At 42.1% G+C, this 14,092-nt stretch overlaps 1 protein-coding gene across 1 annotated transcript; it reads left to right on the top strand.

Annotated features, from left to right (window-relative positions):
- The first annotated feature begins 10,267 nt into the window (after positions 1-10,267).
- Positions 10,268-13,875, top strand: LOC105041410 (transcription factor SAC51). The gene is made up of 4 exons (XM_010918380.3): positions 10,268-10,445; positions 10,870-11,376; positions 11,552-11,692; positions 11,810-13,875. The coding sequence occupies exon 4, from the start codon at positions 11,835-11,837 to the stop codon at positions 12,783-12,785; it is 951 nt and encodes a 316-aa protein (XP_010916682.1). The 5' UTR covers positions 10,268-10,445; positions 10,870-11,376; positions 11,552-11,692; positions 11,810-11,834; the 3' UTR covers positions 12,786-13,875.
- The last annotated feature ends 217 nt before the right edge of the window (positions 13,876-14,092 follow it).

Here is a 14,092-nt window from a genome sequence, read left to right as displayed (position 1 = left end):
TGACTAGCCTCCAGAATCTCACCGCCGAACTATATTGCTTTCATCTGTTTCTTGTGGTAAAAATATAGGATTTTTCAAACCTGATTCGTCGGCTGTTCACGGGCCCCAGTGTCGACCTAAACCTTATTTAGAGCATAGGCGCTAAAATTTGATCCCCAGCCAAATCAATATACAGACATTGGATTCTGGCTCATCATCATTTCCGTCTCTGTTGAATTATGCGGATGTTTGACTTGCGATCGAAATTACAATCAGAATAAAAATCGAAATGGATTGAAATCGAAATTAAAATGATCAAATTTTTTAAAATATTTAGTTTGTAATTTGAATAAAAATTTAAATTTATTAAAAAAAATAGAGATTGAGTTTTAGATAAATTGAGCTATGCTTATTTTAATTTAAAATCAGAATAAAATTCTTTTCATCTAAATGATTAGAGTGGGAGTTATTTATTTTTATTTCGATTTCAGATCTCCATTTCTCCCAATTAAATATTTTCTATAATTATTGGTGAAGTGCTATTTGAACTTGGAATATGTGGTCTGATCGGTACGTTCATGGCTTGAAGCCTCGATGCCAAAGTCCATGTGTATTGGACTTATCATCTGAGCAATTTTTAGACCTTATGATGCATGTGTAATAATTTTTAGACCTTATGATGCATGTGTTTGATATTCAAAATATGATTACAAAACTCTACCACCCCATTACATTATTGGAGAAAATTGGAGGGTGAAATATGATCTCTAATCTTCTCCCTCTGCCGTCTTTTTAGGAGTTTGATATGTTTGGATTTGGTATTCGTCCCTCAAGAACTCTCTGTTGCATCTTTTCTTTTTCTTTTTCTTTTTTTTCTCTCTGTCTCTTTTTTTCCTTCTTTCTTTCTTCCGCTCCGCCTTCTCCTCCTTTCTTTTTTTTTTCCCCTTTTTTTTTTTTTTTTTTTTGTGTGCGCTTTCTTTTCCCTTTTTTTTTTTCTTGCGCGCGCGCGCGCGCGCGCGCGTGTGGAGGGGTGGGTGCGCGTGTGTGTGGGGCGGCGGTGTTTAAAAGTTTTAAAATAGAAATAGGAGAATTTATGTATCACGTGACGTGGTTGAGCCTAAAAAGAAAATTTCAAATGCAATGTTCATCAATAATGACAACCACCTGTTTTGCTCGTCAGGAAATAAATCAAAACCGTACGAGTGAATAAATAGATAAAATGACAAGCATTTGGTTGTCTCGGCATGAGGTGACGGGTGGACACGATGGGTTGACAGGTGCTAGGCCAGGGCTGGTCCAAAGCCCGCATAGAAATCTCCATGGACGCGTGTAGATGAAAGCAACGTCTTTTAGGCCGCATACTCTCTCCCTCTCCTTTTCCGCAGAGAATCCGGTGACGTTATGATTCCCGACAACAAAATCTAGTGCCAGCCTCTTAATCTTCCTCTCCATTATTCATGCAATATTATTAAAATAATAACACGCTCTCCAAATTAAAAAAATCTCTTAACAAAATAAATAAGTACTCCGTAAAAGAGTAAAAGGCACTGCACGCCTCCCAATCTCTCAATCGTGGAAATCCACTGGAAATCTATAAAAACAAATTAGAATAAAATAAAACCAGCCTTTAACACCAATCCACAGATAAATGTTTATTATCTTAATAATTTTTGTCCCTAAATCGGAGCTGGTATTTAAAGTTATTTTTCTGGCAAAAGATGGTGTCATCAGGGCCGTACTGATATGCTCGGGACGATCAAAAACTTGGCGGATTCACACGTGACGCCTGGACTTCGATATTCGCACGCGTGCAGGGGAGGGTAAAGAGGTAAAAGAAAAAGAGTCACGGTCGCAGGTGGCCGCGATGGGAACACTTGCTGGCGTACGGGGGGACGCGTGGAGCGCGATGGTCGCGCACGCGAGGCACGAGCACCAATGGAGAATTGGGGAAGGGTTGGAGGTCAAAGGTGGGTTATAAATGGCGAGGGCGACCTCTCATCAATCATCAACCTCCCACGCCCTGTCAGATCGTACGGGCCAGATTTTTGCACAGCGTGCCGCTGCCGCTGCCGCGGTGGATGCAGTTGTGCGCGCGCCACCTGAATCAGACCAAGCCGGCAGCGTAACTCTGCTGTTTGCTGCTTCACATGCTACTGTAACATATTGGCAGTTAAAATAATTTCTGACCAAGGCTTTAAATGCCTGATTGGAGCACTTAATTCTAGCATTTATGTAGGGCGGTTGTTTGAGCCTTTATTTATATTCTTCCAAACTAATTTTGGATCAACCTGATTAAATTTTGTTGCACATGTTCTGCTGGGACCCAACCCATGAACATCCCTATCCTTCTTCTTCTTCTTTATTTTAAGAAGAACATCCCCACCTTCATCAAAGTTTGTGTTAAGTAATGTCCCTAATAGATTTAGGATAATGGAAATTGCAATGTGTTAAAGCAAACTAGGATTGGATTAAGAAAAGATAGCAATATGAAAAATCTTGACCAGTATCCTTATACATATAATTTTGGATCATTTATATGATCTAGAAATAATTTATTTTGTAATAATCAATCTCTAGTAGACAACGATTAACAAAATTAGTATTCAGAAAAAGATTAATAAAACTCAAAAAAAATTATCCAAAATAATGATTCGATCTGATCTAAATTTTTTGATCCAGATAAAACACTATCCTTATGATCTGGATTGGATCAAAACTGCAATCCATACTCAGTGTATGAAAATTTAATTAAAAAAATTTGAATCATACTTGATTATAACCAAAAAAAAAAAATCTTTGATCAAAATATGCCCCAAATAAGATTGGGTTAGACATGTCTTCTTCCTGTTGTGTTGATTCTTGCCACCCCTGAAGATCGATGCCTGACTAATCTCTTTTTTATAGGGTGAAGGGCAAAGGGCAGTATGCTCGGATGATAAGCCCCCACGTCATGCTAACCTTGATTTTCCAAAGCTAGTTTTGTGTGGTCAATGGTAGTGTCGTACTTTACATTAGCAGAATTTTTGCAGGGTGGCGTTAGACAGACTTGGTAGTAACACCATTTTCCAAGGGGAAGTGTGCAATTAATCTTGAGGAATTACTCTCCCAGGCGAGGGCCGGAGGTTTGGCGATGCAAGACAAACATGTCAAGTCATGACCGACAGCAAAAATGCCACATTATGGGCTCATATGACCTCATTGTTCAAACCAGGGTTCCATCCATGTGGATTTGGGTCCCACATATCATGGTGAGGAGGAGATGGATACGTGTAGGCATGTCGAGACCATTTGGCGTACCTTGTCATCTTGCAATCAACCGTCCCATGGTCCGCATCGCCCGTTCCAGGCCAACAAAAATGGCCCTCACCATCCAATTATAACATGGATCAACATATGATGGTCTTGTTGCTTGGCATCCAAGAGTCACACCGCAAAGCAATTCACGCTTGCCTAAATTCCATCCTATCCTTCTAATTTTGTGGAGCCTAAACACTATCATTGCCACTATAAGTCCTTGAAAAAAAAAAAAAAATGAGCACCATGAGCCTTTGACATGAACACACCTCCATACACACGTGTGAACCAATAAGCATGGCCACTCGAACAAATATTGCACGTGTGCGATGATGGAGGTTTCCAAGTTGGACCATCCTCTATGATCTCGAGCCCCTTACCTCATCTTCTACCATATTATATATAAAACAACAGCAGAACATAACAAGGCAGAGAGGGAAAAAGGATAGGAGGATCGACACTTTAGTGTATTGATGTTAAATAATTGTGGTGGTGATGGGGGGCTGAGGTTAAAGGGCTGGGGCGAGTGGGTGGGGTTGCATTCCATACATCACGCATGAGAGCATGGATTCTTCCACCCTTTTTACCTTTCCTTTGCTTCTTTTGGAGTTTATTATAAAGGGATGGCATGCAATATTTCCTCTCTTTTGAGGGTGGGGTAATGGTGGTGTGGCTTTCCGAGCGTGGTGTCCCTGTTGGAGAATCCACAAACCGAACGGCTCCATGGTTGCCTAAAGCATCTGATGACCCCACAAACATCCCCATGAGTCAAGGTGTGCTTGCGTGTTTGAGCTAATGGCGGGCCCTCTCCAACTATATTGTGGTTTTACCCTTCCATGGCTTACGAAAGGGTGCAGAGAAGGTTGTCATATCAGGATTTAGCTGATAGCGTGACTGGTTTCGGTTTTCTCGCTGGGTTAATCCACCTCAGGGCTCGGAAATTTAAAATGAACGACTGATATTTCTGAAGTTTAAAGAGATATAATTGTATTTACAATATAATTAACAAGCAATCTCCTTGTAATTACCATTATCGTCTCTTTGAAATACTGTTCTTGTGATTGGAAAAAAATACTCATTTTGTGCTGCTTTCATTTTGATATAGGGCTACATCTCAAGAGCCCCAAACCTATGCCATTATAATTTATAACACAAATCGCTCTTGGTCTTCAAGGTGCTACTTCAGATACCCTCTCGATTAAAATGCACCACAGTTACTTCTGCCGTAGAGAGGATATATTTCTAATCTACTTGCAAAAAGCAAACAGTAATGCAGCTATTAGACAACCAGATGAGTATATATATATATAACAACAACAACAACAACAGCTATTCATCAATGTGCAGAGCAAATTGTATTTTAAACATTAAGCAACAAGTTGAATCAAAATTTTCAAAAAATATTAAATAGTCGGGAAATAAATTATATAGGCAAAGCAAATGCTAGTCAAACTAAAGGCCATGAACATAAAGTGCAGTCATCACCTGCAGATTTATTTCCAAGCTTTGAGACTTTATTGGTTGATCTAACTTGAGTTCCAATGGTTTCGAGCGGACACCTAACAGCTTCGGTATTATGAAACATGCATCAATCTCTATCATATAACGATCAAAGTGATCATCCACATCGATTGTTTTGGGTTGTCAACCCATGCGCGATATGACCAACCATTCGCTGGACACGTGTATACCATTATGCATAGGATCGAGACAACTATTCGAATAGAGTACACGCTAACCATGATTAACAAAGTTGTTATGAGATAAACAATATGTCTAAATTAAAAATCCAAGCATTTGCACCGTTACAATCTCTCCTTCTTATTTAAGCTTAAAAGGTAGGTTTGGTGCTACCCAAAGCGTAGACCTCAAGGGAGGGGCTTTCTTGACTCGCCGTTCCCTTTGTTCCCTTCCCTCTAAACAAGAGGGCGTGAAACTAAAAGATCATGCTAAAGTTATAGTAGTATTATAGGGTTGCTTAAACTATTTGTTAGCAAATCTTCTTCTCTGAGCCCCCAAGATTCGGCCGGGTTTGGTATCATGGCGTGCGTACTTATTCCATATTCTATCTGTTATTTTATATTGTTACTCCTAACTTTGTATATTCCATAGGGTGCGATGTCTCCATTTGCCTTTGGGGAATCAAATCCCCAAAAATCTTTCTCACAACCTCAAAGAATCACAAGCTAGTGTGAGAATGGGTTGGCCAGGGGTCCCAAGTCACAGGAGTATGAACCAATGCGAGTCTCATGCACTGAAAATTGATGTGATGTTTCTGATGTTGGGATCCTGCTATTGGAGTCAAGTGTGATTGGAACGAGTAAAATGTAGTGCGTTGACTTGATCCAACAAGGTTTGCCAATTGCCATGCGTTTATTTTTTTTCCTTCTGTTTTTGAGAGTTTAAACAGCCTCCTCATGCCAAGCTATTCTTTATCCTTTTTTGCCACCAGGTACAATCCTAAAGATGCTTTGACTTAACAAGTTTGTTGGTGTCTCTGGTGCAATGTATGATGGATTTTGAAATTCATATATATTTTTTAAATATGAAATGTCTAGTGATTAATGCCTTAGTTGAAAATTATTATTTCAAGAAAATGGTAGCGGACTAGATTTATCCTAAGTATGCCAAATATTGTCCCGAGACTTACAGAGTAAAATATCGTCTAGCCATGCCTTTGACGTTTTATTGATGACGCACGAATAAAAAGACCAGCATGAATGCAAGTTTGCCGTGTATCCTTTCTGAGATCAATTTTAGCTAGGTAAAAAATAAATCAGATCGGATCAGATCTCAATCTGAGCCCAGCTCGAAATTTTTTATCAGACTTCGAGCCGGATTTAGATCTAAAAATTTTTAAAAGTCCCAAACCCAAGCCCGGCCCGAACAGATTGGGCCGGCCCGAACAGATTGGGCTAGCCCACCACCATCACTCTTGATTTCCTCTTAAAAAATATAAAAAAATTAGCCCTAACCCATTCCGATGGCTAGCCACGATGACGATGATGCCTGCTAGACCTCCTCCTCCGACGACGATTTCCTGGCTCTTGGAGCTCGAACTTGGCCTGGGCGGCGCCATCGATTTCGGTAAAAATGATGCCAGTCTGAATGGCGTGGGCATGGGCGGTGAGGAGCCAAGCGGCAGTGGAGCGGTCGAGATTGGTGTGGGTGGCGAGACCGGTTGCAGGCCTTGTTAACACCATCGAAGAGCTTGTCAGACTCTCTAAAAGAGGTCGAGGTGCTCGAGGGAGACTGGGTAGTGGAGCTTGGGAGTGGCGGTCGAGGGAAGACAGGGGCTTGGGAGCGACGGTCTAAGCCCGAGAGAGCAGCGGTCGGAGGGAGACGGGGCCTTGGAAGCAGCGATCGGAGGGAGACAAGGGTTTGGGAGCGATGATCTAAGCTCGAGAGAGTGGCGATTGGAGGGAGCCGGGGGCTTGGGAGCGACAGTCGAGGTCCAAGGGAGCAGCGGTCCGGGGGAGAACGGGATGGAGCCATGGAGGCGGACCTGTGGAAAGAAGAGTACCTGCAGGAGATTGGAGGGGGGAGCCCGACACTGCTAAAGATCGGGAGGAGATCGATGGTGGAGACCGATGGCTGGCGGGAGAGTAGGGAGGATCGGGAGTGAGGACAATAATGGTCGACAGACGGGGCTAGGGCCCTTCGAGACGAGACCTCGATGGAAAAAATCGAGACTCTGAAGAAAAATTGAAGGATGGAATGCTGGATAGAAGCTTTAAAATTTGGGTTTATGATCGGACTAAAATTCAGATTCGGATCCAGACCGGATTCGGACCGGGCCTAAGGTAGGCCTAAGTTCGGTCCGAAAGTAAAATGGGTCCTATTTTTTAGCTTAAGTCCGGTCTGAATGATTTCGGACTGAGTCCGAAATTCGATCTGAAACTGATCCGAGCCCACTTTCAGTCTTAATTTTTGCTCTTCAAAAATGAAAATTTAGCACGGAGAGTAAGCTGATATCTTTCTATCACCATCTTTCGTTAAAGCACATTTTATCATCTAATGAAACGTAATTGAATTCAACCAAAAAAAAAAAATTGAAAAACTAGTAATAAGTGGGCAGTTGTAACCTCGAATGAGACAAATGGTGTCTTCTAATTCATTATCGGGAAAAAAAAAAAAAAAGATCACAAGTTCTGTCATTTTAGTTGGAGGATCGTCCATCCACCCTCGGTTTTAATCTCCTTCGACGTGGAAATAATCTGGAGCCATGGTTGTACAAGAAGAGAGATGGGTGGTGACTGCTGAGAGAGGTGGTACAAGCTCCAATATGATTTCTTCTTAATTTTTCTACCCATTCATTATTTAAAGAAAAAAAACTTACAAGCACGAAGCAGGCTCCGGTTCACGCGTTCCACTGTGCGGAGGAAAGTGGGACACTAGAAGGCCAACAAAGGAGTTCACATGAAAGCCTCCGCAGGTTAAAAAAAGCATCCACCTACAGGCACAAAAGGACACAAGGAAGAAGGATATGCCGAGTGAGAGATGGAGCTCACGCTTCGTGAAGTCAGATAGCACTATGAGAAAGTGATGTGCAATATAGAGATCAAGCAATTATAGGTGCACACAGCATTATACTCTCTATAATTCATTGGTTTATGCCATTCAATCAGCATCAACTCTCTTTATATATTTGTAAGACTACGTCACCGTTAATATGAAAAATCTAGTCAAGACTTTGCGAAAGTAAGGCAACTTTGACCCTAATATTAGTAAATCTTGAACGTGGCTTCTATTGTTATAAATTAAGTATTTTCCATTGGTCCATTCAATTATATGTTTGGTCATACTGATCAAGTTTTGTAACCGAGTTATGAATAGGCAGAAGGTATAGCATAGCATAGGGATTTCATCACATTTATCCAGAGGGAAAAGGTTGGGCTTCTAAGAACCTTATCCAAGAAAGTCGATGTTGAAATAATTGCTGCACTTCGAAGAGGAACAGCTGCAAAGGAATTTATGTTTGTTTATTGATTATTGTATTGTGTCATTTGCCACCTACAATCCTCATGATACTTTTATGTATACTAAGTGGCTAGGAATTAATAATACGTAAATTTATAAAATTTCTTGCATGCTTGTTGTTGTGGCCCAACACCCAAGCCGATGAAGCCAGACTTTGCCTCTCTGAAAAAAGATGCGATGAAGGGATCTTTATTAGAAGATAAAGTGAAGTCATCCTCGGCTGAAGATGAGATGGAAGTATCTTCGATTGGAGATGAGATGGAAGTATTCTTCTGAATGTCAGAGCTGGACCTGCAAAACTAGTCTCTGATCGAAAAAATTTTTGGCGGAGACCCTCCGACTAGATCTGATCATGGGCCAGGTTTGAGCTTAGAGAATATCAAATTTTACATAAGCCTGATCCGAAGCACGATAAAAAATGAATAGAGTTTAAGACCCGAGACCTGTCTCATGAACTCTATCTTCGACACTCAAATTAACTCGAAATTAGAGAACAACTGTAAGAGAAAGCGTTTCGAGGTTTTTTCAGAGTTTATCTTGAAGGTCCTCACGTTCCTCTATTTATAGAAGGAGAATTGAAGTCGTATATGCTGGAGGGACTCAATGCTCTCGAAAAATATATGTGGAGCATGCTAACAGGAGTCATATTTTCGTATTTACAATGTGGAGCTAGCTGGTAGTTGCCTTCTAGGGTGAAATCAGATCCCGATGGTTAGATCTTCTTTATTTAGTCTTTGTTGGCAGCGTGAAGGATTATCTTTCTCCCGAATTGGTTGTCTTGTTGAACTGAGAAGACCTGCCAAATTTGAGACCATGCTTTCTAACTCCTTTAGGTCGGCTGTAGCCAATCCTTACCTATCTCGATCATAATTGAGGATATGGTCGGTCGAGGCTGAGGTGATGGTTTACAATACTTGTTATATATTTCATGCATTTTATAAGAAATGCTAATATACAATAGCGTAGTCAGGATTTTCATACAGAAGATTCAATATATAAATTAAAATAAATAAATAAATAAATAAATAATAATTTTAATAATATTATATTAATTAAAAGTAAGAGAGAAAAAAAATGAGAGAAACAATTTAAATCCGGGAGTGGAGGTTCAAACCACCAAGTTAATTAAAATTTTTTATTTTAAAAAAATTCAAATAAATATATATATCTATAAAATTTTTTGAATAATATTTATATATCTCTAAAAATATTGTACCAAAATTTAAAAATTTAGTTGAACCTCCGAATCAAAATATGGCTCCACCCTTACTAATATATTTTTTATACATTTGATCTGTGACTAAAAATAAAATTAGAATAAAATTTAAATATTAAATAAATATCCGGATTGAATTTAGAGGATGAAAATATTTTTATATTTTTTTTGGAGTCGAAATAAAAATGAAACTCTTCCAACTACGTAACTATAATAGAAGTATCCAGCTTTCTTCGACTAAATGTATCCTCAGCCTATAAAGCAGCCTACAAAGGTTAGCATGGAGTTGGCACCTTGTATCTGGAGGCTTGCATCTCAGGAGATCCAGGGTGCTTAAAAAATATATATTTTCACAGTAAAATTATTTACATATTGATGAAAATTTCGTATCCACGCCCGCATACATATGTATTTTTGATAAACCCAAACTCATTAAACTCTCCAATGTGGTGGACACACACGTGAACGAATCTTGCCAGTTATTGGGCGTGGCACCTAGGTGATTCGTTTGACACTTCCTGGGCAATATGGGAATAAAAAGATCGACATGATTACATTCCCGCGAGGGAGATTCGTTTCCCTCTCCACCAACCCCCATAAACTAACCCACGGGTTCGAACCTCCGGTCAACACCTCATTTGACCACACCCCATTAATTTAACCCTCTTTAACCTCCGAGGGCAGGTTATTACACTTAAAGACCACCGAACTATTCGTAAGATCTTTAAACTTGCAAGGGTGTTTTCGTCCAAGGAAGCCAATAAAATCCACGCTCCTCTCCTCCCCCTTTCTCGTGATCTCCTACTCCGAGAAGCCTGGTTTGGGTTTTCCCCCTTCCGTGATCTTGCGCCCGTCCTCCTCGATCTCGTTTCCCGATCCGCGCGTGGAATTGGGTCTTGGATTGTCTCGATCCGTATAGGGCGAAGCGATCTGAGGATTTCCATTAGGAATTGTTCTTTGGCGAAATTCTTTGGGTGTAAGTTGATAGATGTTGGAAGCCTTTCGATCTCTGCTCAAGGAATCGGTTTTCTCTTGTGATTTATGCTCGAATCTGTTGTTTTCTGGGTTTTTTTTGGGGATTCTCAGATAAAAATCCATGTAATCGTTCATTTTTACGAGATTTTTGGCTTAGATTGTGTTTTCTTTTTCCGCTGCAAGTTGATGGATCTGTTATGCTTTTCGTGCCGAGGTCAGCAAACTGGTTTGTTCCACGAGATTTGTCGCTTGGGTGTTTGAATTTTCCGCTCAAAATTGGTACTTTTTGAGGAATTTGATGTCACGAAGCTGTTTTCTTCCAAATTTTTAAGGGATTGTAGGTGTTGAGCTGGGATTTTTTATTTTTTGAGTAAGTTAAAGACTTTTTTTAAAAGTGTTTTCTAAGTCAGATTTCGGTGCTGCAGGGATCTTAAGGGTGGCGGAAGACGTGGAACAGCATGTTGTGGCTGAGCCTCTCCGTAGATGTTCTCCGGAAAGTTATTTCCTTGAACTTGTATTGTAGGGTCATTCTGTAACTCTACTTCCCTTTCCCCTGCTCGCCTCTTTCTACTGCTGTTGTTCCGTCCTCTTGGTTCATGGCATCGAAGCCATATTCCTTTACAACTCATTGAGACCTCGAAGAGAACAAGAAGCAAGGGGGATCTGTTCTTCTTCTTCTTCTGGTCTCCTAGACTCTGTCTGAGCTGTCTTCTGCGGAGAGTTATTGGGTTCTTTACTCTTCCCATTTCTTTGGGTTTCTTCTTAATTCCTGTTGGACTGGTTCGTATTCGAGGGCAAGAAGAGTAGTAATGGTGTGCCAAGCAGCGACACAGACGAGATTCCGAGCCTTGAAACATGAGAATGGGATCGCCGGTAGCTCCACCATAATCGTTAGGATCATAGCTTGCTTCCAGCCATTACAGGATTGCCAGGTAAAAGATCAGAAGGAGAGAAGGGAGCGGGAAAACTCTCTCTCTCTCTCTCTCTCTCTCTGTTTTGTGGGGGATGTCGGGGTTGGTTTTAGGGTTCTAAAGATCAAAGCTCGAGTTTTTTAAGCTTTCTCTAATAGCATAAGATGCTAAGAATCCAATCTCTGTCTTGGTCCAGGCCGAATATTTCCGCCATCTCCTCAAGCCCGTTACGTAGATCAGCTCTCTCCTTTGCTTCATCAAATAAAGCTGGAATCTTTGCAGTTACTTGAAGAGATTCTTGTGGATAGGACATTCGATCTTAGCTGATTTCCGCCTGGTAATCCATGCTTTTGTCAGTCCATTACGTCTTTTTTTTTATTTTTTTGGCTATTATACAGTTTTATTTGTCCTTCTGATTGTTTGGCGATGTTATTTATTTAAACTGGTGTTTTAGGTGATTGCTCTGGTGATTTTTGTTGATGGGGAAGGACGTCGATCCGTGGATCTACTGTCCGCACTCACCATGGCGATTTAGTAGCTTCAACTGCGCGAGTAGTCTCCGGCAACCTGCTGCCGGGCGGCAGAACACCAATTCCATGATGTTTCCTACGTACTTCAACCCTTATGGATGTGCTTTCTCTGGCAATGCTGCCCCTCCTTTCCCTGTGTTTCAAGCACAGAGAACCCTGCCGAAGACGCCGGCATGGATAACGCCTTCCGTCCACACCCATGGACCGACAGGATTTGCTGATTCTCAGAAGAGATTCCTGGTTTTCGATCACTCGGGGGATCAAACGAGCTTAATCTTCAGCTCATCGGGCACCCCGTTTGCGAGTCCGATGTCCATGAATCCAGCACCGGACGTGCAGGGCAGCAATGAGACCAACGTTTCCGATGGCCATGGCGGCGAGGAGATGCATGAAGACACCGAAGAAATCGATGCGCTTCTGTACTCGGACTCTGATGATGATGATGAGGAAGAAGCAGCGAGCACGGGGCACTCTCCGATGAAGATGGCGGCAGAGAGTGTTGAAGAGGTTGCCAGCTCTACCGTGCCAGCCAAAAGAAGAAGATTTGATCTGGAACTCGACGCATCGCTCGTAGATACAGCGAGCTCAGCGGTAGCTGATCACTACCAGGACTTGTGCTCCGACTATAGGAACAAAGATACCAGCGATGACGCCGAGTCCAGCTGGGTGAGGGGTGGCGCGAAAAGAAGGCTGGTGGAAGAAGAGGCCGAAACACACAGTGACTCCCACCATGGAAGCAAGCGTCTGAAGAGGGCCAGGATACAAGAGACGGTCGGCGTACTGCGAAGAATCATTCCGGGCGGAAAGGGCAAAGACGCGGCCACCATTCTCGACGAAGCCATTCGCTACCTCAGGACCCTTAAGCTGAAAGCCAAGGCTCTGGGTGCTACTCCACTGTAGCAACAACATCAACAGCGGCACCTCCATATCTAGTAGCACTATATACATATATTAGTGTTGGTTTGTGGTAGTAATTGGCACCGGTAATAGCTGTAGAAACTCCGTTTTTTTTTTTTTTTTTTCATCTTTTTCTTTACTCCCCTTACGTAACGAGAGAGAGAGGATGGGAGGATAGGATCGAGCTTGTGGGGGTCCAGGGGAAAGGAGAGAGAAGCCAATGGGCTCTGTCCGCACGGCTCCAATGATTGAAGGTAGGAATCGGCACTCTAGTGCATTCCATTAGTGGGGGGTGCGAGGCTTCTCTCTCACCCTCTCTCTCCTTGGTCTTTTGATGATGGGGGTGAAGGGAGTATGTATGATGGTCCAATAAAGCAGTCCTGTTAGTGTCTTTGTGGGCTTGTGCTGTGTGTGTTGGGGTGTGGGTGGTGAGGGGAGATGATTTCAAGTGATACAAAGAGGGGGAAAGCGCGAGAGCAGTCTCTTTTGACCGAAGGGGCATGATGGGAGCTCGAGGCAGGAGTACGCATGTGGCGGTGGATTCGGGGAGGGCGGGCGGGCGCGCGCGTGGGCGGGGGCCGCAGCGTGGCTTTTATATCCTTTTGGGGGTTGTGATCTTGCTTTAGGGTAAGGTGGGTGGATGGTCTTTGGTTTGGGGGAAAATGGTTGCCTTGTATCCCTTTCATGATTTCCTGGAGGAAACTTGTTGGGGGATCTCTTTCTGCTGCTGCTTTTTTAAATTCTTTTTTTTTAACGTGGATGGATAAGGGGGGCAGCCGAATATTATTAGCCTTTGTGGGGGGCCATGTAAGATGATATATCTGTTAAAGCGAAGGTGCATGGATGCATGGTTGTGGTCCAACGGGGATGGTTTTGTTTTTGAGCTCGGTGCCGGGTGGGATGGTTGGGCCCTTCTGGAAGGCCTGCTTGATGTCTGTGGAGTGAATGTTCAAGGGCTACAGGCTGGTAGGTTTGGTTGTCATGCATTGATGTGGATGTGTCTTGTACAGAACTTCCTTCCAAGTGTCACTTGGCCTTCTATTGTTGCATCTATGTGATGATTTGTATGTATGCTTTTGATTATTTATCTTCATTTCCATGGTCTATTGTGATGTGATCTTGGGGTTATGCAAGGCGAGAGATGGGTGCTCTTGCATGATCTGCAGCGTTTCCTCTCTGTCTGGTGTGGTCATGGGGTGGTTCAACTGCTTTATTCATATTTGCCTATTTGATCAGGCTATTTGATCAGATTGATATTTATGATTGAGTGCGACCTTGTCTTGATTCTTAAATATTTTCCTTTTTTTGTT

The sequence above is a fragment of the Elaeis guineensis genome, chromosome 3 (assembly GCF_000442705.2).
Source record: "Elaeis guineensis isolate ETL-2024a chromosome 3, EG11, whole genome shotgun sequence".
NCBI classification, from domain to species: domain Eukaryota; kingdom Viridiplantae; phylum Streptophyta; class Magnoliopsida; order Arecales; family Arecaceae; genus Elaeis; species Elaeis guineensis.
Note: the sequence above shows the minus strand (reverse complement) of the source record. Positions and strands in the feature narration are given on the sequence as shown.

Coding starts and splice junctions, on each gene's coding strand:
- LOC105041410 (XM_010918380.3), top strand. CDS start 11,835: ATGGGGAAGGACGTCGATCCGTGGATCTACTGTCCGCACTCACCATGG.